At 48.2% G+C, this 24,537-nt stretch overlaps 10 protein-coding genes across 10 annotated transcripts; 4 read left to right on the forward strand and 6 right to left on the reverse strand.

The window, feature by feature from the left end:
- Positions 1-209: 209 nt before the first annotated feature.
- M431DRAFT_512629 (hypothetical protein) lies at positions 210-1,587 on the reverse strand. The gene is made up of 5 exons (XM_024919880.1): positions 1,030-1,587; positions 862-973; positions 714-804; positions 569-653; positions 210-512 (listed from the first exon to the last, which is right to left on the reverse strand). Exons 1-5 carry the CDS (start codon positions 1,497-1,499, stop codon positions 296-298), a joined length of 975 nt encoding a protein of 324 aa, XP_024769539.1. The 5' UTR covers positions 1,500-1,587; the 3' UTR covers positions 210-295.
- A 622-nt stretch (positions 1,588-2,209) lies between these two features.
- Positions 2,210-3,846, reverse strand: M431DRAFT_125577 (hypothetical protein). The gene is made up of 2 exons (XM_024912250.1): positions 3,113-3,846; positions 2,210-3,044 (listed from the first exon to the last, which is right to left on the reverse strand). Exons 1-2 carry the CDS (start codon positions 3,837-3,839, stop codon positions 2,317-2,319), a joined length of 1,455 nt encoding a protein of 484 aa, XP_024769540.1. The 5' UTR covers positions 3,840-3,846; the 3' UTR covers positions 2,210-2,316.
- Positions 3,847-3,949: 103 nt separating this feature from the next.
- M431DRAFT_512632 (hypothetical protein) lies at positions 3,950-5,499 on the reverse strand. Its single transcript, XM_024919881.1, has one exon. The coding sequence runs from the start codon at positions 5,416-5,418 to the stop codon at positions 4,429-4,431; it is 990 nt and encodes a 329-aa protein (XP_024769541.1). The 5' UTR covers positions 5,419-5,499; the 3' UTR covers positions 3,950-4,428.
- Positions 5,500-6,355: 856 nt separating this feature from the next.
- M431DRAFT_512633 (hypothetical protein) lies at positions 6,356-7,468 on the forward strand. Its single transcript, XM_024919882.1, has one exon. The coding sequence runs from the start codon at positions 6,425-6,427 to the stop codon at positions 7,043-7,045; it is 621 nt and encodes a 206-aa protein (XP_024769542.1). The 5' UTR covers positions 6,356-6,424; the 3' UTR covers positions 7,046-7,468.
- Positions 7,469-8,371: 903 nt separating this feature from the next.
- M431DRAFT_96794 (hypothetical protein) lies at positions 8,372-9,993 on the forward strand (the record flags this gene model as incomplete). Its single annotated transcript, XM_024924865.1, has 3 exons — positions 8,372-9,604; positions 9,665-9,777; positions 9,840-9,993. 3 exons carry the CDS (start codon positions 8,372-8,374, stop codon positions 9,991-9,993), a joined length of 1,500 nt encoding a protein of 499 aa, XP_024769543.1.
- A 92-nt stretch (positions 9,994-10,085) lies between these two features.
- Positions 10,086-11,909, reverse strand: M431DRAFT_499883 (hypothetical protein; the record flags this gene model as incomplete). The annotated part of the gene is made up of 3 exons (XM_024917848.1): positions 10,086-10,161; positions 10,237-10,746; positions 10,864-11,909. 3 exons carry the CDS (start codon positions 11,907-11,909, stop codon positions 10,086-10,088), a joined length of 1,632 nt encoding a protein of 543 aa, XP_024769544.1.
- A 1,208-nt stretch (positions 11,910-13,117) lies between these two features.
- Positions 13,118-14,722, forward strand: M431DRAFT_96824 (hypothetical protein; the record flags this gene model as incomplete). Its single annotated transcript, XM_024924873.1, has 6 exons — positions 13,118-13,459; positions 13,642-13,773; positions 13,857-13,938; positions 14,029-14,135; positions 14,208-14,494; positions 14,605-14,722. 6 exons carry the CDS (start codon positions 13,118-13,120, stop codon positions 14,720-14,722), a joined length of 1,068 nt encoding a protein of 355 aa, XP_024769545.1.
- A 978-nt stretch (positions 14,723-15,700) lies between these two features.
- M431DRAFT_499885 (hypothetical protein) lies at positions 15,701-16,771 on the forward strand (the record flags this gene model as incomplete). Its single annotated transcript, XM_024917849.1, has 2 exons — positions 15,701-15,782; positions 15,834-16,771. The coding sequence occupies 2 exons, from the start codon at positions 15,701-15,703 to the stop codon at positions 16,769-16,771; spliced, it is 1,020 nt and encodes a 339-aa protein (XP_024769546.1).
- M431DRAFT_152935 (hypothetical protein) lies at positions 16,748-19,716 on the reverse strand. The gene is made up of 3 exons (XM_024912861.1): positions 19,456-19,716; positions 19,340-19,391; positions 16,748-19,264 (listed from the first exon to the last, which is right to left on the reverse strand). Exons 1-3 carry the CDS (start codon positions 19,547-19,549, stop codon positions 16,879-16,881), a joined length of 2,532 nt encoding a protein of 843 aa, XP_024769547.1. The 5' UTR covers positions 19,550-19,716; the 3' UTR covers positions 16,748-16,878.
- A 287-nt stretch (positions 19,717-20,003) lies between these two features.
- On the reverse strand, positions 20,004-23,936 carry M431DRAFT_152936 (hypothetical protein). Its single transcript, XM_024912862.1, has 2 exons — positions 23,653-23,936; positions 20,004-23,596 (listed from the first exon to the last, which is right to left on the reverse strand). Exons 1-2 carry the CDS (start codon positions 23,865-23,867, stop codon positions 20,092-20,094), a joined length of 3,720 nt encoding a protein of 1,239 aa, XP_024769548.1. The 5' UTR covers positions 23,868-23,936; the 3' UTR covers positions 20,004-20,091.
- Between the last annotated feature and the right edge of the window lie 601 nt (positions 23,937-24,537).

The following is a 24,537-nucleotide window of genomic DNA, read 5'->3' on the forward strand; positions in this document are numbered from 1 at the left end:
TGACGTTGATTTGAGGTAAACGTTAGAAGCGTTGACCAGAGAAAAGTGTCGACTCGCGGTCCGTACAGTTTGGGTACGACGCGCTGCGACGTTTTCGCCGACATTCTCTTGTACCTGTATCCAGCCTGGCTACAAATTGGCATCAATGATAGAAGTATTCTCTTCACTGGGATGTTTCCCGCATTATTCATGAGGCATGGAAATTTATGACACGAGTCAATTTCTTACTCAACAAGAAAGTAAATAGAAATGAACCAATAGATCGTATTGTGCCAACGCGATAAGCATTGTGGGCTTAGTGTTTTGCCCTCTTCCGCGGTCGAAAATCAGCAGAATAAGACTTGAAGAATTCACTAGGCTCCGTGGGATGTGTTCCTGTAACATCATGGAAGGCAGTGGTAGCAATATAATTCGTCTTGCCCTCACGAACCAGACTGTAATACTCCAAGATGAATTCCTTCTCCGATTCGTCGCTCTCACTCTGAGAGGCCAGCACCCTCTTGGCTTCGTTTCTATGCCCAATGTTAATGCAAATTAATCGCTTTTGAGCCTAAAATAATTTACTCACTCGGATATGTTCTCAAATTCAAGTTGAACCCCCAGCGCTTGACTGGCTGCTTGGGCCAACTCTTCCCCGGCACATAGTTGAGGCCCTGGGTATAGTTTTCAGCTAACCGCGACACGCGCAAAACACAAACAAAAGACATTTTTACCTGTGACAATCATCATCTGGCCTCGGTGCCTATCGTCAAACCCATGCTTGCCTTTGCCGGCGAGAACATGTGCAGCCACATGAGCAATGTCCTATAATGGCCGATTAAAGTCCCGTTTGGCGATCTGGGGAAATATTGTGAGACTCACACCTAAAGCGACCGGGGCAAATTTATGACTTTCTCCAATGGGCAGTGGAAGCACACCATCAGCTTTGGCCTGTTCTGAATAGAGAAGTAAATTTTCTGCGTAAAATCCAGCACTTGACATAGTCAGCATCTGTTTGACCTAGACCATCCATAAGAATGGAGAACAAACCGAATGACACAGGGCGAATGACCGAGAGGAGTCCCCGCATCGCCTTTGGTTGCAAGAACCGCACTTTCAATGTCAATGAATTCTCTCAAACGAGGCTGTTTCTTGCTGTCGGCATAATCACAGCCAGCAGAGCTAATCAGAAGAACGTTAGAAACGCCTGCTTTCTTGGCAGCGTTTGCGAGTTCCAATGTTATGTCCAATTTGTCGCGATGAGCGGGTGGAACTAAACAGATAGTATCGCACCCAATCTCCTTGAGTGCCTTGACCATAACGCGTTCTCGGCCTGGTTGATGGTGCACAACTTTCCCTCCAAGTTCGGTGAGTTCCTGAGCTCGAGGAGAGGATGGATCCAATGCCAGTCCAGTAAGGCTGCTTATTTGTCGGGCAAATTTACCCTCTTTCAAAAGCAGTTCGGCTATGAGGAAGCCCGTCTGGCCTTCCACGGCCGTGATGCAGATATTTCGAGACATTTTGTATATGAGAAATGCTGCTTAATCAAAGATGGATATATCGCACCTTCACTCGAACACAGCTGATGCTGGAGCAGAATTAAAAGGACTGGGACTTTAGTACAGCGTATATTTATTCGTGTTGAGCATCGACGTCACCCTGATCTATACGATCTGGAATATGTAAGATCGGGCGCGTCCATGGACGGGAGCCCGTGGCCCATAATCTTATTGACATCATCCATTTTGGAGAATCAGCCAGCGGCTGACAGGAGTGTATACATGTATGTTATGCATCAATCGTTATTGTGACGCTGCATTGCTTCACTCTTGAAATGGCCCACACCTTGCCCATGTTAACTTCAAAGAAGAAAGTCTATGAAATAGATTACGTTAGCGATTTTAGAATGACAAAGGTTGCTGTCATGCATAGATGAACTTTAATTAAAGCATAATCCGCAATGAAAGGTAATGTGCAGAATGGTTAGTATTTCATAGTATTTAGTTGTTTTTTTCACGAGCATTTATTGGATTGGGAGATACTCATCCCAAAATGGATACTGCAAGCAACTCAAATTAGCTCAATCCTCACCTGAGGTGCAGATGTAAATGCTGAGCGTCGCGCACCTCGTCTGAGTCAATGCAGAGCGCAAACGAAGGAGCTGCAAACATCATTGCTACAATGTCTGGTGTCGTACATAGCGGGAAAGAAAAGACAACGGTTTAGTTAAGCCTGTATTTTCGCCATAGACTACGGAGTATCTCATTATCGCTATTCTACTTACCTATCAACCTATAAATATAGCGCTGTATCAATGACAAGGATCTCGTCACTTTTCTATATCTCATTCTCATCATCTAAACTTTCCAAGGCATTCTCATCTTCTGAAATCTCCACCTCAAGGTCTATCTCGATGTGCTTCCTTGGTACCATACGCCAACGGTCCAACACTTCCTCATCGGGGACGAATCCTGAGCTACTCGTCCAGAGAGCTCTCGCCATCATTTCTTCGCTGTAATACCAGAATTTATGCCAGCATATTCCATTCTCAAGCAGTGCTATAAGCTTCATCTGCTTCAGTGCCGGCATCTGTAGAGCTGCGTGTGCTGCAGCGAGATAAAACTGCTGCATGGCCGGCGCTGCAATGCTGGGCTTTGGCTGTGACTCTTCGCTCGGCCAGCCGTCCCAAGATGACGAATCGTCGCTGTCCGGCTCTTCTTCAGAAGAGCTGGATGCATCCGGGTCGGGTAAAAAAAGCCATTCACCTGAATGGGTGATTGGTAGATAGTGTAAGCTGATCATGACCAATCCGTCCCATATTGGCATCATGTCTATGGATGGAGTTTTTGGAAAGAATAGCTCATCGCTAATTGAAATATCATATATATCGAGCCTCTTGAGGCGCTGTGACATGTTTCGTATAGATATGGAAAGCTCATCAACTTCTTGTATTGATGAAGCAGGCGGTGGGCTGAACGGAAACCAATCACCGTACGTAAGACTACTGTCCGATATGCTCAAATGATCTATGGGATACTTGATTTGAGATATGGCAGCGGCAAGATCTAATTTCGGCATGTCAGCAATAACCATTTGTTACTCTCTATGCCCAACTAACGGTAATAAACTATACCTGACCGAATCCTTGAAAAGTGGCTACACCTCCACCAGTCAATAAATGCCACCTTAGCTGCAGGTAGCTTTGCCAGTAAAACGCAGGTGGCCACTGCAGAGATGTGAATGTTCAGGTCTGAAGTATTTCCCTTATACTCCGTGATAGCCAAAATTGGTGGGTATTCTGAAATGCGAGAGGGATTTGTTAACTCTACCAATGATGAGGCACGCCTTCGCTCTAGTTTCGCTCGCCTTTTCCGCGATTGGGGAGTAATGGGTCGCCAGCTGAAAACATCGTCTGGTATAGATGTATCAACATATAGCTTAATACCTCCATGACGTACATCGTACGGTTGCCATGGACTCATGAATCGCATAAATGCTTCAAACGTGACTTGTAGTCTGCGGTTGTTTCGTAGCTTCTCTTCTTCTGTTTCGGGGCTTTCCACAGGTCCAGGCATGGGCAGCGCGACATCAAGTTTGATGGTCCGGACGAGACGACGCCGCCGATGGGTGACAATAAAGTTGGCCTGCAACAGTCGATCCAAATCAAGACGCAACGAGGCGAAAGTCTCGCGTTCAATTTCGTCTTGCCAGATGCGGCTGACCGCGGCATATCGACCATAGCCCGGGACGAGACCCCACGAATCGTCATCGAGGAGGACAACATAGTCATGAATGAGGAAGTAAATGATGTTATGGATAATTTCAGGAGCCAAAATGACGGTCGCCATGATGGGCGCCATGGCGGGCATCGTACTATGCGTGAAACACGAAGGTACAATAGAGTGGCAGACCGGGGTTATAAGAAACGCAGCCTTGTCATTGGATTCGCCAGGAAAAGGAACAAAAATACGCCGATAATGCATGACGTGTACTGCAGCATCAATTAATCTTTGGAGATGTGTAAGCGATGCATGAAGCTCAAATCTACCTGTTTGGATACAAGAATTCTGCGACAGACAACATCTACCGTGATCAAGATTCGCTCTATTGACATACAGGTAAGCTAACAAGACCCTCTAAAGTTTCCTTTAAGCTTATGGGGATTCACTTTGGCTCCAGTCTTTTAAGGTCCGATCCGTGACCCACAATGCTACCGGCCGGATGCCGAACCGTGCCCAAGATTACGAGAATTACATGGATGCGAGAGAGACGATATCAATTCATTGATAAGAAGGGATACCCTGTCTGGCGTTGTCTACCGGCCAATTCCACTGCCCCCATCAACCTCCAGAAAAGTCCTGGCATCGAAAAAGACGATAGCGTTGCAACGGCTCTGCAGTTTGTGACAACGTAGTATAAGTTGACAAGGTTTCGCGCAAGACCGGAGACTCAGAGACCAGTAACCGACTCGAACATTTCTGTAGTTACCACAGGCATCTCAATCTTGAGGCTTCCAACTTGTAACCACGAAAGGGACGGCGATGGGCCGAGAACTCCAGAAGCTTGAGGCAGTGGCTTGGACACCTCGAGCCCGAGATCGAGACAAACCTCGTTGCCAAACCGAAAACTGACAAAGTCGTACTCTGCTTCCAGTTGATGTAGCAATGACTCCATAGCATTACTGGAGAGACTGGAATCTTGCGTCTTTTTAGTAAGGTAAGAATGCATCCCGGCAATGCCTTCGCCTGCTCCTTTTCTGCCAACCTCTGCAATAGCACTCGTGCCCTCCGGAAGATGAGCCACTGCTTCGGAAAAAGCTTTAACTAAGCGGTCCGGGATGCGCTCTTTTCTCATACCAACGCGATCGTTGCCACCAAAACGAAACCGGCGCCCAAGAGAGCGGACATAGCGATCAGCGTGGTGGCCAAAGTCTTTAATTCCAGAGACTCCATACGGCTCTGGTTTCAGGAACAAACAGCTCCCTCGGTGCTTATCATTGGAAATAGCTGTGAACAGCACGTGTCGATGATCATTGGCGAGTGGTGGTAAAGCGCCGTCGACAACAAGATCAACTCCACCGGTACAACCCGGCGCGCTGTGACGCCTGAGATGGCTGCTCGTTCGCGGAGTGCCAATAGCCAAGAAGAAAGCAGAGAGTCGACCGTATGGGTCTAGGCAGAGGAAAGCACCAGATAGAAAGGCCTGGTTGCGTTCAACAGCTAGTGAGGTGAGATACCAAATTATGCCAGTGACTTGGCGTCCACGAGTGTTTGGGTGAACCTCGCGAGCTGCAATTTCTCGTATCTCATCTGAAGAGAAGGGAGAAGTCAGGATGGCGCGCACATCTTCGGCACCTTGTGCAACATATGTTCTAATCTCCTCCTCGCGATCTGAAAAGCCGGTGGCAGCAAGATACTTGGTGAAGCGGTCGACCTCCATGTGATCCTATATATAAGACACAACTCTCATACGTTTGACGATGTGTATGATGATGAGGCAGTTCCATGGATGAGCCAGGTTCAAATCCATCCCTGATATTTGTTTCGACGCCTGAGGGCGGGGATATGTATACATGTACTTTCCGTCTGTTGGTCCAACTTATGCGGCTGAATGTCTCACGAGAGAATTTCATCCAATACAAAAGCGCCACAATACAAGGCGGCTGGTGATTAGGAAGTAGAATAAGTCGCCTGGCTACACCTAATCAGGTATTGCACTAAGAAATGAAAGATCAGGAATTGGCATTTATAGGTGGAAATAGAGCCTACACATGATATTCTGTTGAAGGCATAATGTAGTTTTGATATTTCCCTACACACATACGTACATATCAGTTATGGGAGCAGCGGTCTCCCGATTCCATCTTTGCATGCGCAGAAGCTGATAATCGCTCTCCTATCAGCGCCTTGTGCCACAGCAGTATTATTATATACTGACCAATATTTTACGCAAGACATACATATGAACAACTACTGATGAAGATTATACTTGATATGCTACGATTACTATAAATCCGTTTCTTAGAGTCTTATTATTACAGTCGTAGATCCTTGAGACCGCAGACGTGGTGAATCCAGCATTATTCTATTCCATCAGACCTGAGGCCAAATACTAGGCAATGTCTGCGCCCTGCAATCGCGTTCAAATTGATCAATATGGCACCAAATGACTCCAATATCTCGATTCTATTCGCTAAGTAAGATGGAGAACCTGTCCTGGCCGCCTCTGCGGCCGACTCCATCTGCAGCCTAATCCAGCCCCAAACCCGTGTCGGAGGCAGCCTATCTATTTTGGGCTCGTAGTTTCTCGCGTTATTTAAAATCCCGCACGCATTGATGCTCTCTGGAAAGAGTTCCATGTATCGATTAAACACGGCTGGCTGCACCACTGTCATCCCACCTCCAACTGTCAAGAAGACGCTAGCAACAGAATCTGGATAGTCAAGATGCCAACCCTATCACTTGATGAGTTCCAAATAGGATGGATTTGCGCCTTGCCGGTCGAGGTCGCCGCAGCAAAAGAGATGCTGGACGAGAATTTTGGGATTCTGGATGAGCAAGATCGCAACGATACAAATTCATACATTTTGGGGCGAATAGGGAGACATTACGTTGTAATTGCCGGTCTTGGGTTATATGGTCTTACTTCAGCGACCGTCGTTGTAATTCATATGATGCGGACATTTCAGTCGCTACGGGTTGGGTTGATGGTGGGCATTGCAGGGGGCATTCCATCCCCCAATCATGATATTCGACTGGGTGATATCGTGGTCAGCTACCCGGAAGGCACATGTGGTGGTGTAATTCAGTATGATCTGGGGAAAATTGTACAGGGTGGGAAGTTTGTGCGTAGTCGCGCATTAAACGGTCCGCCTCGTGTGTTGCTCGCTGCTGTTGAAAGAATGCGAGAGGCTCTGTTAACCTCCAGTCCGACTTATCCCGAATACATTCAGAAAGCGACGCAAAGAACCCACCGGACGAAACGAACTTTCGCTCGACCTGATGTATCTACAGATCGGCTGTTCAGGGTAGAGCACGAACATCCTGACAGTAATACACCTACGTGAAGGTTGTCCTATAGAATGGGAAGAAATAAGAAGACCACGCGAAAACGCTGATGTCCAGATACATTATGGTATTATTGCGTCTGGGAATGCAGTTATAAAACATGGTGAAACAAGAGAGCGGATTCGCCAAGAAACCGGAGCTCTCTGCTTTGAGATGGAAGCGGCTGGCTTAATGATGGATTTCCCATGTATTATTGTCCGGGGAATCTGCGATTATGCCGACTCACATAAGAATAAAGGGTGGCAAGGATTCGCAGCGTTGACCGCGGCATCGTATATGAAAGAGTTGTTAGGCTATGTTACTTTTTAGACGAAATCGTTCAAGTATCCAACTTGAGGATTACCCTGGAAAAGTCATTATAGTTAAGAGAGAAGTATCGCCGTTTAACGAAGAATAGAAAAAGAGAAAAGATACCAACCACTTAAAATCTTCACTACTAAACCGCATAAAAGTCAATATTAGTGAAGTTGTGCGGACGGAAAGCATCGATGGATCCATATGGATATTGGTCAATCAACTACTGCCACCAGTAGGAGGCGGCGGCCATCATGACCTCTCATAAATTGTCGTCTAGATGAGTTGATCATTCCTGCTAATTTGGTTATCAATGTTATTTCATAGTTTTCATCATTGCTCTTGATTTGAATCCTCAGAATAGCCTCTTAGTGGTACTACAGTGACATACACCTAGTATATTAGGCATGTTAGGCTCCATGAGCTCTTCGAACTGCTCTTTCGGAAAGGCTGCAATAACCCAAAACGAATGATTACCTAAGCAATGATATTGCGAAGTGGGGCATCCTTGCGCTATCGATAACAACTTTTTCCCAATTTTTTCTTTTATCGTCGCCCAAGACCCACCGGCTTTTTGCGCAGTATCAATCGGTCCATCTCGTCGCAACAATCCAGCGAGACGATTGAACCTGGGTTTACCAATTGAGACAAGATCGATTCGACTTTCTCATCCCAATCAATTCTTTAAAATGGCTGCTACCAAGCACCTCCGCGCTGAGGCCGACGACAGCGTAACCGAGAACCGCCCGGTCAAAAAGTCCAAGGTTGCCGACGCTGGTGACGATGCCGAAAAGGCGCGTCTGAAGAAGGAGAAGAAGGAGAAGAAGAAGGAGAAGAAAGAAAAGAAGAGAAAGTCTGCTGATGAAGAGGACACAGCTGAGGCTCCCGTAGAGGAGAGCGCCGACGGAGAAAGCAAGAAAGAAAAGAAGAAGTCAAAGAAGGACAAGAAGGAAAAGAAGGAGAAAAAGTCCAAGAAGTCTCAGGACGAAGACGACAGCGCTCAACAGGCTACCGAGGAACAGCCCGAGAGCATGGACATCGACCAAGACGAGAAGCCCGCCGAAGAGAAGAAAAAGTCCAAGAAGGAGCGCAAAGCTAAGGACACCAACGGCAATGCCTCCGAAGAAGCCTCCAACGGTCGCGATTACGTCCAGACCATGAGCCTGTCCAACGTCCCGCAATCCGAAATCGACGAATACTTGTCCAAGAACGAGATTGTCATCACCGACACCCGAAACACTACTGGCAAGCTGCGACCCGTTACCGAGTTCCACCACTTGCCTTCTACCAACTTGCTAGAGAAGAAGCCCTCGCCTTTTGCTAGCTACAAGGCCCCTACTCCCATCCAGGCTGCCTCGTGGCCATCCACCCTTTCAGGGCGCGATGTTGTCGGTGTCGCTGAGACGGGTTCCGGCAAGACTATGGCTTTCGCGCTTCCCTGCGTTGAGGCCATTTCCCTCATCAACAAGAAGGGCGTCAAGGCCGTTGTCGTTTCGCCCACTAGAGAGCTGGCCATGCAGACTCACGAGCAATTGGCTCGTCTGGCTGCCCTTCTCAGACTCAAGTGCGTCTGTCTCTACGGCGGTGCTTCCAAGGATGACCAGCGTGCGCTCCTCAACAAGGGTGCTGACATCATCGTCGCAACTCCCGGCCGTTTGAAGGACTTCATGTCCGATGAGACCGTTGACCTGAGCGGCTGCAAATTTGCCGTCTTGGACGAGGCCGATCGTATGCTGGACAAGGGTTTCGAGGAGGATATCAAGATGATTCTCGGTGCTTGCCCTCCCCGTGAGGAGCGACAGACGCTCATGTTCACTGCCACATGGCCCTTTTCCGTTCAGAGCCTGGCATCTACCTTCATGGTTGACCCCGTCAAGATCACCATTGGATCGCGCGGTAAGGAGACTGAGAACGGCTCGGTTGAGCTCCAAGCCAACACCCGCATCACCCAGAAAGTCGAGGTCATGGATGGCAAGGACAAGGAATTCCGACTGTTGCAAATCATCAAACAGCACCAGCAGGGCAAGCAAAAGGATGACCGCATCTTGGTCTTCTGCCTGTACAAGAAGGAGGCAACTCGCGTCGAGGGCTTTCTCAGCCGCAAGGGCGTCCGCGTTGGCGGCATTCACGGAGACTTGAAGCAGGAGCAGCGAACGAGGAGTTTGGAGGCCTTCAAGACTGGCACGACACCAGTCTTGGTTGCTACCGATGTGGCTGCTCGAGGATTGGATATCCCCGAGGTCAAGCTGGTCATCAACGTTACTGTAAGTTGACTTTGAACTATGGACCTGTTGAGGCTTTGTCTAACTTGGTTTCTCTTTTAGTTCCCTCTGACAATTGAGGATTATGTTCACCGTATCGGACGTACAGGCAGAGCCGGCAAGACTGGTGAGGCCATCACCATGTTTACTGTTCAAGACAAGGCGCACTCTGGATCGTAAGTAGCCTCAAATTACCTCAACAGTCACGTAAAAGAACGAAACTAATGTGTGGAAACAGTCTTATCAACATCCTTAAGGGTGCTAACCAGCCTGTTCCGGATGAGCTGATGAAGTTTGGCACCGTCGTCAAGAAGAAGACACACGACATGTACGGCGGCTTCTTCAAGGACGTCGATCCGAACCAAAAGGCAACAAAGATTACTTTCGATTAATAGAAAAAAGCATGGGTATATTTGCACGGGAAAATGGGTTTCTTTTACTCTCTTGTTTCTTGTTTCTTTTTTTTGTCTTACTTTGTTACTACTTACTCGCGTTTGCTTGCTTTGCGGCCTCGGATAGACTGGAAGCATTCGAGAAGAAACTTGCGCTCTAGAAACACACTACAGCACCATGTTAGACGACTGTGTATCTTGAAGAGAGGAAATGGCAAAGCATGTAGATATGCATTCACGTACATTAGAAGTAGTAATGGAATGGCAGAGCCAGCAATCTTGATCAACGTTGCGAGTGGTCGTTGTTCGCCATCGTCTTGAACGTTTAGGAATCGTAAAAGTCCCAGTGTTGATAGAGAAACGGCGATTGTAGTGGTCGGGAATAGCGATGCGGGTGCAAAATCGACGCCGTGAGATTTGAAGAAGCTGACAATGAAGGCGCCACTCCAGATGATTCGACACAGCATGTTGATGCTATTGGCATAGACTAAGCCTTGAGCGCCTAGTTGAAAGACGCTCATCAGAACAAAAGCAGACGCTGCAAAGACGGCTGAGAAGATGCCCATCCAAAACGACTGGCGATGCACTTGAGTCTCGGTAGCGACAGAAGCAACAAATGCCTCTGTGATTCCGTTGAGCCCCATGAAAGGTATGTAGAAGCAATACGTTCCCAAAACTTGGCCAGCTCCTGAACCCGCCCAACGGCTGCCTACCACGATGGAGAGAAGTGCAGGGGCTGCGAATGGTCCAATGCTGACGATAATAGAGGACAAGAGAATATATAGACGCAAGATGGTGTGTAGATTGCGCTTTGCCTCTTTGACTGATGAGGATGGCTGCGACGAAGCCTCGCCGCTGTTAGATGAAGACGGCGAGGATAAGAGGCGGGAAAAGTAACTACGGCTGCTCTCCTCAACGGGTTGAAAGAGCAAGCGGGCGAGAAGACTGCCGTAGTTATTCGCCAAGGCATACACACCCTGAACCTCGGGAGTCGAGAAGAGCGAAATAAGAAAGGTGTCGCCTTGGGTAAGGAGATGCTTCACAAAGCTTTGGGCCATCATACTTCCCGCAAGGCTGACAGTTGGCTTGTAAAAGTAGGATAACACAAAGACAACGATTTTGCTGGAATTGAGTCGCTTGGGGAAAAGTGAGAATCCAGAGCTGGTCGCAAGACGGTATCCGGAGGCGAAGTAGACCAGGAGAAGAGAGGCGCCATATGACAGCTGGCCAAGGGCAAAAGGGAGCACACCGATATCCAAGCCCTTCCGAGAGGCCCAAACGGCAGAACCAAAAACAACGATGCAACGAAGAAAAGTGGCGACGGATTCAGCTGTCGCGCGAGTGCCGAATTGCAGGCGCGTTTGCATCAAGACGAAGCAAGGCTCAGACAGGAGCTCAACCATGGCGGCGATGCCATAGAGCCAAAGCGACTCGACCAACCAGGGCGTCTGGAGAGTCGTCACGGAAGCAGACGCGAGATACATCCATCCCAAGGTCACGCTGACGACGCTGCCCAGTCCAACGGCGAGATACCCGAGATTCACCACCGCCTGTCCTTCCCTCCGTGCAACGGCAGCATCGTCTGTTTGAGCGCCATCCTCGGTGTTTGCCGCTCCCGCGATGCCCTGGCGCTGGATGGCCACTCGCAGGCTCTCGCGGGCGAAGAAGAGAATGGAGAGATAGTAGACTTCCAGCTGTGTGGAGAGAGCTAGTAGAGGGGCGGTGAGGAAGCGCAGGAGAAGCTGGTTGGCGATGAAGGTGATGAGGCGAGAGGCGACTTGGAGGATGATGAGCAGGGAGGCGCCTTTGATGACGGAGGGATTGCTGGAGTGGGAGCTTTGAGGCGGTGGAGCTGGATTTGATGTGCTAGAGATGTCTTTGGGAGGATTCGTATTGGCGTCCTTTGGAGGCGACATTATGGCTCATGGGAGGTGAACGAGCGTGATGATGTGAGGAGCTTAAGTGAAACATCATACGTGGCAGCCCGAGGTTTGGATGGAGTTGAGGTTGAGCTGGCCAAAAGACGGGGTTCAGCGAAATCAGTGGTGGGGTTTGGCGGGTTTGACGGGTTTAGCGGGCAAGGCCACTGAAGCCCGCTATAATAAGCATCCATGGATCGTAAACAGCAGTCGGCATTGCGGCCAACGCTTTTTGACAGACAGAGTCACGACGCAACAGAGAATGAGGCAGCTGAATCGATTCTGGGTTCCTGTTAACATTTAAGTTCAGTTAGAAATGTTAAAGATGAAGAAGAACAATATATATAAAAAAAAATCGGCTAAGGATATGGCCTGATAGATGAGAGTTGCTAGTCACGGCCAAAGCATCCATGAAGAGTGCCGGGTAATACATACTAGAGTGCAGACCAAGAACGCTATATATATTACTTGAAGTAATGTCAGGAAACGAGTCACCGCTTCCAAGGCGCTTTAATATGACGAAGTTGCAAAGCTGTTTCATGGAGAAAAGTACAGATGCGAGTCGAAGGGGGCTAAACAGTTCCGGCGAGTTGAATGTGCGACTTACATCTACTACTACGTGTAGTATTCTAATAATCTGTCAATCTGTTATGAAGAGACACGTAGGGATTGTGATGGCGAGATCCTCAAAGATTAGGCTCCATTTCCATGTTATATATTATACAGTACTTACATGTGCCTAGCGCCCAGTATCAAATAGTAAGCGTCTCTTGAAGTTAGAAATATGCGTCATTATCTGTTGTTTGTCAAGGGCAATTAATTTGTAGACACCTGCTTTTCATTGGTTAACGGAGTCGATTTGTAAACTTCTGCTTTCATTATCCTAGAAGGGTAATAGCCAGTCATCACAGACCAAAGCATGTTTGTAATTGGCTAGAAAGATAATTCTCTCCATTTGTTACAGAAGATAAAAAGGGTAGAAATGTTGCTCTAGCTCCCGCCCTAATAGCTTGAAGCCTTGGCACGAATGAAGCTGGATGGATATGGATGTTGTTTCTCATATTAGAACTATAATTCGCCATTAGTTTTTACGTATTCCCTATTGTAAGTCAATGTTGCCTATATCTTTATCAATTTGAACTTAACCAGTCCTTTAAAGTACCACCAAGCTTCTTGAGGTACACACTTCAGATAAGATAGGCATCATGCACAACATCCTCCTCACTGGTGCCTCTGGCTATCTTGGCGGCAGCATCTTAGCCCAGCTACACAAACCCAGCATTGGTAGCACAATTCTGCCAGCCCATGGTACTATTTACACACTCGTTCGCAACGATACTCAAGCCCAAGCGGTCCGAGACTATGGCGCAGAGCCCACGTCATTTGATCCAGGAGATGAAGCCGCCATTGAGAGCTTCATTTTAGGTCACGAAGTGTCAGTAGTGGTTTGGTTCATTGACGTAGTGAGTGTCGAGAGACAGACGCTCTTCATTCGAGCCCTGGCCAAATTGCGGCAACAGACCGGCAAGGAGGTCCATTTCTCGCAGGTAGGCAGTGACTTCCACCCAGAGTCTGCCCTCTCATTACCGCCTGAAAAGAGGGAAGCAGACGGAGGGCAAACTGACCCATGCGGCTACTAACATGTGAGCCAATTGTTTCTTGCGAGGAGTCCTCTTTTTTTTTTTTCCTCAACCATCTCCATGTGACGCTTACTGACGTCTATCTGCAGACATCAGGGGCAAAGATATTCTCCGATTTAGCGGGAGCTCTGACGGATAAGCCACTACTAGATACAGATCACAAGCTGTATGAAATCCAAAGTGAGCGGCAGACTCGAGCTCCATTCCCGGCATTTCAAAAGGTGAGACATCTAAAAACTCCTGACTCGAATCTTCTCGTGGAGATACGGCACATAATGAATGTGAAGCTAATCATGTATCACAGGCCGTTAGCACGAACAATACCGTGATCAAGCTTGCGGAGGAGCTCGACGTAAAGAGCTACATCATTGCATCATGCATTGTGTGTGAGTTTCTACCTGCATTTGGAGACATGTAGTTGTCATGGTCGTATTGCATGTCTATGTCTAAGTCCTGAGCGCTGAGAATTATGCAAGATGGCGAGGGGTTGGGCTTTGGCAATAAGATTTCCGCCCAGACTGTAGCTATTGTGAGGGCAGCCAAGGAGGCAAAGCGTGTCTATCGCGTTGACGATAACTCTCCGGTAAGTCGCTCGTCAATCTCACCCTTCAGACTTCGCACCCAGAGAGGCACGATTAACACTAATCGTCGCTAGACTTGGCCCGTATGCCACATCAGAGATAACACTGATCTCTACATTCGACTGCTCGCCGCCATCCTCTCTGAGAATGATAACATCGGGCATGGACGACAAGGTTATTACCTACCTTCGCCAGGCAGTGTGGCATGGGACGACCTCTATGCCCGTATGGCGATATCATTGGCGAAGAAAGGCATTGTAGAAGACGAGCAAGTTAAGTTGGCGGATGATACGGCCCTTGAGACGATGAGCCGCGGTCTAAACTGTCCTAAAGCCTATGTGCGCGTGCAATTGGCTGGCAAGTGAGTATCATCCTCTCTCGTTATGCTATAGAGGAAGCATACATGCCCAGCTTCCTGTTACTGCAACGATAAAATAACTGATTTGCTGACATCAATCACCAAACCGCTAGATGCACACTTACACCGAAGCATGGCACAGAAGCTCTAGGATGGGTACCGAAGTTTGCGCCGGAACATATCCTAGAGACTGCGGAAACCGAGGTTGAGCTTATCTTGAAGCACATTTGAAGATCGCATGACAAACAACACTAGATTAATATACAAGCTTTCCAAGAATTTAAGGAGGGAGGGGCGGCCAACAGACGGGAATCGTTAAAGTCCCCCTAGTATTTTAACCCGGTGTCAGGGTTTCTGTGGTCTCCAGCAATGGAGTTCCCATTGGGCTGATGGTCCCAATCTTCTGGAATTCTTAGTCCATATGAATCGTTTGTCCCATTATTTAATGTTCATGTTGCTCATAGTGCTCTTTAAAACTCTTATCGAAAGCCCAAGGGAGCTATATTCTTTGACGAGTTCATCCCAGTAGTGGGGGCATAGTAGAGAGAGCTCGATATATTCGAGCAAAAGCGCAGAGCCTCTCACCAGCATCAGGATATAACAGGGCAATCACTTAGATATATGAATAGATTGATTATATAGCAGTTTCATAATACAGTGCCTTGGATTTGTAATGCCCAGTGTCTCCAAAGCAGGACGAAAGAGGCTTAATGTGCTGTATTGTGTGGGTAGCTTTAGTGTCAGGAGGAAACATGCTTTCATTGTCTACACTTTTAGTTCGTAGCGTTATGGTAGCATTATTCACTTACAAGGAGATACAAACGTAATATCCTTGTGAAAGCCGAGGCAACTTGACGAGAAACTTGATTACAACCAACATCAAATGCCCAATTCGATAGCATCATCGTCAAGCTAATGCCGCCATCCCTGACCATGCTCTCATACTTGCCAGACATGACCCCTTTGTTGGAAATATTGATTGTACTTCCAGCAAAGGATCCCTCAGACTCGTTTTTTGATTAATAATCTTTCCGCAGGATGTATGGCTTTGGCTCCTTGTTCTACTGTCGGTTCGATGATATACACTACTTGATCACTAATCCATAAACTGGCCTCATCGATATAAAGTTATCAGCCTCTGCTATGAGATGTGACCAAAATTGTTCACAACAGCAAGCTCGTCATAGTAAATACTACAAAACATCTATCATGGTCGGCGATATGTCTTTTGATAATGCAAGAGTTTTGGTGTTCGGTGGCACTGGAGCCCAAGGGCGATCGATTGTTCAAGGTATAAGTCAGTCATCCAATGAGTAAAATGCATACTAATTTTCCATGGTAGCATTGGAACGGACCAAGCGATATCGTGTGTCTGTTCTCACTAGAAACAAAGACTCAACCCAAGCCGCGGCCCTGGCATCCTCCTTTCCGGACGTCGAATTCGTTGAAGGCTCGTACACAACAGAGGAAGGCCTACGCAACGCTTTTGCCAACCAAGACGTTGTATACTTCAGTATAGACAGTTTCAACGTTGGTGAGCCATTTGAGTACTTCTGGACGTTTCGTGCCTACGAGATCGCTGTCCAAAGTAAGCTGAAATGGTTCATCTTCGCTGGTGCTGGAGATAGATACGGCAACTTGGACATGGATGAAAAATACAGGAACAGTCACAATATCGTGTCTAGTAGGTTAACTGGCTGGTTAATGAATCAGCCTCTTGACCGACTCCCTTGGACTATCCTGACAGGCGGAGTTTACGCTGAAATGCTTGGGATCCTTCTAAGACCGACTGAGAACGAGGATGGATTCGTCTTTCAAAATCCCATGGATGATGACAGCGTCATGCCACTTCTACCTCTTGAAATGTACGGTTATCGCCTCCAGTGGGCTTTGGCACACCCAGAGGAGAGTATTGGAAAAATGTTGTCCGCAGGACCCTTTTTTGTCACTTTTCCAGAGATCGCTACAGCACTTCAGCAAGTCACAGGCAAAAAGGCTCAATTTAAGAGCATTACGACATCCGCATGGATGGAAGCTATTTCTAGCCATGTAGATCCAGAGGGGAGATTGCCCAGAAGAGCGGATCCCACTGATCCCACTTCGTTTACGTTTCGCAAATCTTTTTCGGCCTGGTGGAATATTTGGAAAGAGCAGAAAGAAAAGAAGATAGAAGATATGGCTTGGGCGGATGAAGTTTATCCTACACGACCAAGGAGTTTGAAGGAATGGATGGAAACAGTTGGGTATGAGGGGAAGCAAATTGTTCCCCTCTATGAGTAGACTTGAGCATATTTACTTGTTATAGTAAAATGAGATTAGCATTGAAGCCAGACCATTGTGGCAGTATCGATACGCAACAAACTCAGCTTGCTGAATGATTCAAGACGTCAAAGGAAGCGACTTTCCAATGACTCCGCAACAAGAGACAATGTCTCCCCCACCACATGAACAATCTCAAATACCTGTATTCCTCTGCATGTCTCTGCCCAGAGTCTTACTGCAGCAATAGCCAGACGTCGGATCCGGCGAGGGTAGTCATTTTTTGAGCCTAGGGAGCCCTCCAGATGAGTCTCCTCAATCAGCCGTTCGACAATAGAAAGTAATCGCTTCTCCTCATATCGTAGGATTTCCATACCATCAGAAGAAACCAGATGAAAAAGGTTTCCAAGCCAGTGAGTGAGCAGGAGCGCACATGCAAAGTTGCTGATGGCGTGCTGAACACTCCAATGCCCTGTTCGACCCCGCGCGACAAACGCTATCCCAACCCTCACCGGTATTCTTAACGCGCAAATGGCATGAAAAACTGCCTGGTCTAGATGAGGTGCGCGGAGTGGAATGGGGTTTTGGTGAGGTTCGAATGCCTGAGCAACAATCCTCGGATCGCGTGAGCGGAGAGCGCAGTGGCTCTGGAGGCCAACTGCGAGATGGACGTGAGCCAAGCGAAGCATGGCAGTCGAATTGAAGGCCAGGGGGCCATGAGGAGAGTTAGGATCCAGAGCAGATTCGATAGCTGAATCCCAGCACGATTGCCAGGCACTATAGGCGTTCTCATAAAGTGAAATGGTGTCCAGTGACAGGCTCGTTGATGAACTCAACACTGAGGACGCTACTTGACGTTCGAAAAATACCTGTATCAGCAGGCTTTGAACAAGCATGTAATTTCCGAATTCCGTAGCAGAATCTTCTTTTGCAAGCGGCTTCCCAGACAGCAACTGCAGCAGACAGAGTTGAAAATCCGGCTGACGGGCATTGCTCTTTTGCCGCAAGCTAAGCCATGCGTTCGAAGTGGCAGCCTTGAACTCTGCTTCCGAAGATGGAAGTGGAATGCTGACCTCTGAGCTGGTGATTTGAGGTGGTACATTGAAGCAAATAGTGAGTATATTGATCACAAAGTAGGCCGAGAACAGAGTGCGTCGCCTCTCTTCTTCATGAGCCCAAGCACTCCAGTTATCTGCTTCAATTTCTGGAACGGGATATTTGAGCGCTTCGCGAGTTAGCTCTGTAAGTTGGCTGCTCATAGCGAGTGCATCCTGTGCAAGTGGCCCATCAAGCCAAGCCATTGTGAGCACAAGCACTAAAAGAGACTGTAAAAGTTCAATATCGACAGAGCCAGATGTTGCGGATGGTGGCGTTGCCCATGTCTGTGCGGTTGCATCTGGGGAACCGGTGGGCAGCCCGGCGTATCGTGGAAAAGTTCGAAGCAGGTGTAAAGTAGAGGCCCGGCGACGCTTTTCGAGCTCATGGGTAATGATAGACTTTGCAATAAAGTACATGGCGTAGCCGTGCGTGTGTTCAAACCCATAGAACGACCCAGTCGCCGCAAGAGTCAACACAAGCATTGGCGTCTTGTCCTCCAAGCAAGTTGTTGGTATATGAATGAAAGGCAAATGAGGATGAAAGCCCCGCATCCAGCTCGCAACATATCTCGATAATGTTTGCCGGCTGGGGAGGGTGAACGGCTCTGGCAACACGTTGATGTGCTTTTCAACTTCGGCAGTAAGTTTTTCGTACGCCGCTGCCGATACAGTCCATGGATTCGTTGCTACGACGTCTTCAATCGCGTCGAGTGAACGACCAAGTGAATCCTGTGCCTGGTTTGTCTGACTTGGTACCAATTGGACCACAGAAGTCCTGCTCTGTGACGGTGGCATCTCATTTTGCATAAGAGTCGATATCTCAAGGTTATTGGACCCTAAACCTGCGGAAAGTGGTTGAGAACCGCTATAGGTGTCGGAAACGTCCTCAATCATTGGCTGCTGGTAGTCCATTGGCGGAAAGATATCCATGAGATATCCACTTATCATGTCTGTTTCATTTGCAAGAAAATCGATATCGAATAGCTGAAGCTGTGTAAAGTCAGATCCAGTTTCGATGGTGTTGTCCATGTTAATGTCGCTGCGAGCCGCAACACCGCTATCACGAGGAGAGTAGCTTGGCTGCTGCTCCTGGCTACTCGTGTCTAGGTCGCGTATTGAGAACTTCCCCATGAGCTGCTTTTGAGAGTACTCTACCGGCGCGCTGCTATTCATTGCGGTGGTTGGTCCTGTAATGACATTTCGGGTCACAGATGTCTGGGTTGTAAAGTCGGGATTGAGGGGTGTTCTTCCATGGCTACTGTCTGAGGGGGAGATTATAGTATCCCCTGTTGGAGATGTCTGATAGATAATCTTAGAGGGGGAGACGGCTTCTTGACCACTAGAAGCTGTGTCTGGAGGTATACTTGTAGCTGGGTTTGAGCATTGAGACAGTCGACGATGACGGTTTAGAAGATCTCTGATGATACATAGTAAGCACCTTAATTGTCGGTGCATGCCGAGTTGGTTGTATAATGGGGGTGCAATGACTCACGGTCTTGAGAATGTGCGGCCACAGACACAACCAAACGGCCTCTCCCGGGTGTCTAGACAAGACTTAGCATCAACACCAAGTAAATAGCGTATCCATTGATACTCATTAATACATACGCGTGCGAATGTGACGTTCTAGATGCTCCTGTCGCTTGAACTCCTTGTTACAGTACTTGCAGGGAGCCACACGGAATCGAGGGCGACCTCTCATGATGCAACTGTGGGGCAAGCCGAACAGGATCTCGGAGTGGATACGATGCCAGATGCAGCCACAATGTTACGAAGACTAAGGATGATGGTGTAAGATGAGGGTGATGAGAGCGGATGAGGTTCGGAGGAAGAGGTAGTCATAGCTTGTTTGATAAAGAACCAATCAAGTGGTAGATTCAACGCGACTGTTGGAGATAAGAATGGACACAGAATCGATAGATCCGGCCCGGTCAAGAATGGATAGAGAGTCGATAGACCCGGCCCGGTCGAAGAGACAGCACGTGATTGGAATTAGCTGTTCCTCAACAGCCCACTATGTGCCTTAGGCTGATACTGTACAGTATCGAGTTGAAGAGGCACGACGTGTTAAGGTTACACTAGAGATAGGAAGGAGGAGTATAATAACTGCTGGACTTGGTTCATATGCACTGTGTTGAATTGATGATTATTGAACAGGTAAATGGGATTGCTCTTGATCATGTCTAATACATGACTTTGCATGACTCAATTATTAGTCTTCCTATTGCTATTCACCTCAGTTTTTTAGTCTTCCCTCCGACCCTCCACAACTACCATCCCAGGACTAACTACACTTCCCGGCGGTTGGCTAATCTTTGTAACTACAGCGCCAGCCTGGCCCTCATCGACAATTATATTAATCTCCATCTTCATTGCCTCGAGCACCGCCACCGTTTGGCCCTTTTCTAGCACATCGCCCGGCTTGACCAACACCTTCCAAACATTGGCATTAATAGGCGACTCGATAGAAACGACATTGCCAGAAACAGCGTCGTCATCTTCAGTAGTTATGGCATTATTTCGTGCATTCTTATCTGCCGTCCACTCGTCGAACAGACGCTGCTCATGCTCTCCCACCTCTTGAGCGGCGTCAACTTGACGCTTCCTCCAGGCCTGATATGCGGGATCCTTGGCAGCGGCTTCGAATTTGGCAATGTACTCATCCATATCTAACGTCGTTTGCGTAATGTCAAACACATATCGACCCGTCTCGAAATCTCGCTCAATTTTGTTGTACTCCTCCTCAGAGACCTCGTAAAACTTTATTAAATCAAGATGATTGAACAGCCAGGGCCGCTCAGCAGAGAAACCGGTGCGAGTTCCGGTTCCGTCCCATCCACCCAACGTGCGGCCCATAAGCTGGTATCCTCCGGGTGCCGCAACGGGATAGATGGCCACCAATGAACCACCTAGGCCAACTGAGCCGCTTGGTGTATATACTCGGCTCGGGTTGTATTTTTGACCGGTTAATACGTGCCAGGGATCAAGCGGAAACAAGATGGGTGTTCCAACGTAGAAACCAACGGCTACGGCCAGCCAGGGTGTCTTGAGAAGCGCATCAAAGACTTGCTGGCGAGTCTCGAGTGCATTGTTTTTGCGAAGATATTCAACATTGTCCGGCATGTAAGCAGCCGTAGGTCTGATATTCTCCATGTATCGTTGCGCAGACTCTTTCAATGAAGAGTGGTCGAGGCAAACTGGAAGCCGTACTTGGCGAGCAGGTATCTTGACGCCGGTAGTCTGCCCAATTTCGTCATCAAATTGAATGAGCTGCTGAAGGAGTTTGGAACGGTCGACCTGGAACGGGTCGAAGCGCACAGTGAGAGAGGAGAAGTTGGGATCGCCGCGCACACTCGGCAGATTTACTGCTGATATCTGTTTGGCGAGGAACTGTACGCAAGCGGTGTTGCGCAGATCTGACACCTGATCGCCATATTCGACGATGATGCTTGTGTCGCCTCCTTGGCGGTATGTTACCCGTGGATGGCTCCCCTGGGACTGCTTCTGGTGTAAAATGGAAGATGGGGGTTCATCAGTGAACTCAACAACGAGGGGAGATATCGGGCTGGTGTTTCCCTGAGAAAATGCAACAAGGGTTTGGAGAAAGTCGTCTTTTCTCCTCGAAATCTCTATAGCAGTGTCATAAGCAACAGAACGGAATCGTACAGTGTTGCCAGGCTTTAATTGGCCAATCTTCCACATCTCGCCGGAGCAGACAGTTGTTGGGCATACGAAACCGCCCAAATCTGGACGATCGGGCCCAAAGATGATAGGGAATTCTCCTGTGAAATTGACGCCACCATTGGGATAGCCATAGTCGAGCACATTGGATGGATGTGATCCGCCACCACCACCCGAGGCTCGAGCCCACTTCAACCGCGGACCTTCTAAACGGATGCCGCTTCGGCTGCTGTTGTGACTGACTGTCCAATCAGTCCCGTACAGTGTCGTACGTCCCTCGGGAGTCAGAATGTCTTCAGATCCGTACGGACCGTCAATGCAACAAACGGTCACACTGGTAGTAAAGTTAGGGATAAAATTCGGCGGTAAAGACAAAGATGTGGCTTCTGCGGCCCAGTATCCTGATTGTGGAGATAGAGTGAGAATGTCGTGAAGCTGAAGCTTTCGTCCTTGTACACCACCAAAGCCGAGCTCCGGGGCTGTGGATTTGGAGCCAAGAAACTTGGGGACCTGGGGGAAACCGCCTTTTACGGCAAGATATGTTCGGAGACCATTGCCAGCCACCTTTCCGAGTCCGAGTGTCTGACCTTTCTTGATGACAATCCTTGACCACATAGGCTGAGATGCGTCGTCGAGAGTAACTGACAACTCTGCACCACAGACTGCCACAACGGCTGCTTCGTGGAATAACAACTTTGGGCCAGACAGAGTGAGTTCCAACAACTCGACTCCAGAGTCATTACCGACTAGAATATTTGCCACTCGAGCACTCAGATCGTCTATCGGTCCAGAGGGCGGTATCCCATGACCAACTTCAATACGGCCCGGGTAGTCCTGAATCGTCGTGAAAACACCGGGGTCAAGTACTTGTAGGGAACAGCTATCAAACTTGAATGTTGATAGCGAATTGGTCAATGTTTTGCCGCTCGTAAACATCTCCGACTCAAGAATCTTTGATAGATACTCCAAATTAGATTGTGTTCCTTGAAGAGCCGTATCAACAAGTACGGCAAGCATCTTCTTTTGGGCGGCGGCACGACCATCAGGGCTATAGGCCATGACCTTTCCAATTAATGGATCATAGAAGGGTGTGATTCTCTGTCCATTTCGGACCCATGTGTCGACTCTCACGCCCTCGCCCTCTGGCCAGTGAACGTGTTGTAAGACGCCAGGGCTGGGGGCAAAGTCACGCAGCGGCACTTCAGCATACACCCGTACCTCGATCGCTGATCCGACTGGCTGGGGTCGTCCAAGGCTTTTCAGGATATCAGATGGGATCCCGATAGAGCCACCACGTTCGTAGTCGGCTTGTTGCAGCATGAGATGTACCAGATCAACTCCATAGCACAACTCAGTGATCCCATGCTCAACCTGCAATCGGGTGTTCATTTCAAGGAAGAAGAAGTCGGCAGTCTCATCATCCACGAGAAACTCGACCGTGCCCACGCTTTTGTACTTTAGCTGTGATGCATAGTTGACAGCGGCTTGAAGCATCTTTTCGCGTAGGCCAGGATGACGCTCCACAAAGGGACTGGGACACTCCTCGACTACTTTCTGATGCCGCCGCTGGAGCGAGCATTCACGCTCTCCAAAGGCGACCACAATTTCTCCATTGCCGGCGACTTGGACTTCAACATGGCGTGAACTCGGATAGTACTTCTCCAAGAAGACTCCACTGTTCTTGAAGAGGGCGCCGGCCCGGCTCTCAACCATGGCGAATGCTTTCTCAACCTCTTGTTCACTATGACAGATCTGCAGTCCCATTCCGCCCCCTCCGCCTGTCGCTTTGAGCATTATGGGACAGCCTAGACGCTTCGAAGCCTCTACAGCTGCTGTGGCGGATTCCAAGAGTTGTGTTCCTGGAATTACCGGCACATTTGCGGCTTGGGCGATGGCTCTGGCTTCATGCTTGAGTCCCATCGCATTAATGGATGCAGAGGAAGGCCCGACAAAAGTAATACCGGCAGAAGAAACGGCAGTTGCGAATTCGACATTTTCACTTAAGAAGCCGTATCCAGGGATGATGGCATCTGCATTTGTCTCTTTGCAAATCTTGAGAATCGCATCGCTTATAAGACAAGTTAGCAAAGTACATAAACTTATTTCGGAAAGCGCAATGCTTACCCATTCGTATAGGCGGTACTGTCTTCGCCTGGTAGCAAGACAACCTCGTCTGCTAACGTCGCGTGTAATGAAGTTGCATCGGCATTTGTTATGATGGCAACACTACGAACTCCCAATTCGCGGCAGGCTTTGATGCAACGGACGGCAATCTCGCCTCTGTTGGCCACCAGGACCTTGTGAATGTTGCGCAGCGAGGTTGAGTCAACGGAACCCATGTTGCCAGCGATGGATGAAGACACAGGTAACGAAATTAGAATGACTTAACATCACAAGTGATAAGACAGACCTCAATGAAAACGAATATGAGTTATAGATATATCGTCCAGGGGTCCCTAATAGTGCGAGAGATTGCTCAAGCGATAAAGGGTGTGGAGTACGCTTGTGCCCGCAGCTAATCATCCCTATCACGGTTAGAATTTCTACCCCAACGCGGGGTATACAGAAGAGGAAACACCTTATCGTCTGTCTCGTTGTTACTGATGAGAGAGTATGTCTCAGTTCTTTGTACCTGGGACGGATGAGGGAAACGCCACCCGGTCTATTATCTTAGGTTTTGGTCATGATGTATGTTAAGACGGCGTATGTATGCCGAAGTTGAAAGCCGTTCATCTCCCAGGTCCAGCCATATTACAACAACAATATGAAACTATTACAATTTGAAGACGTAACATATTGCTTTCAAGTTTCCTCATACGTTAAAACTCGGTTTTTTTTTTTGAGTCCTCCTATTTGAACAGTAGTTTTTTCCTATTTGAACAGTAATGGTCTGTGCGCAGTGCTAAGTGGCCTGTGCACACGAAATTTCCAAAACCACAGCCAACTTTAAGTATTAAGAAAACAAGCTAGAAAAAAGAAAATAAATATTTTAAAAATATATATAGCTTA

The sequence above is a fragment of the Trichoderma harzianum genome (assembly GCF_003025095.1).
Source record: "Trichoderma harzianum CBS 226.95 unplaced genomic scaffold M431scaffold_16, whole genome shotgun sequence".
Lineage (NCBI taxonomy): Eukaryota > Fungi > Ascomycota > Sordariomycetes > Hypocreales > Hypocreaceae > Trichoderma > Trichoderma harzianum.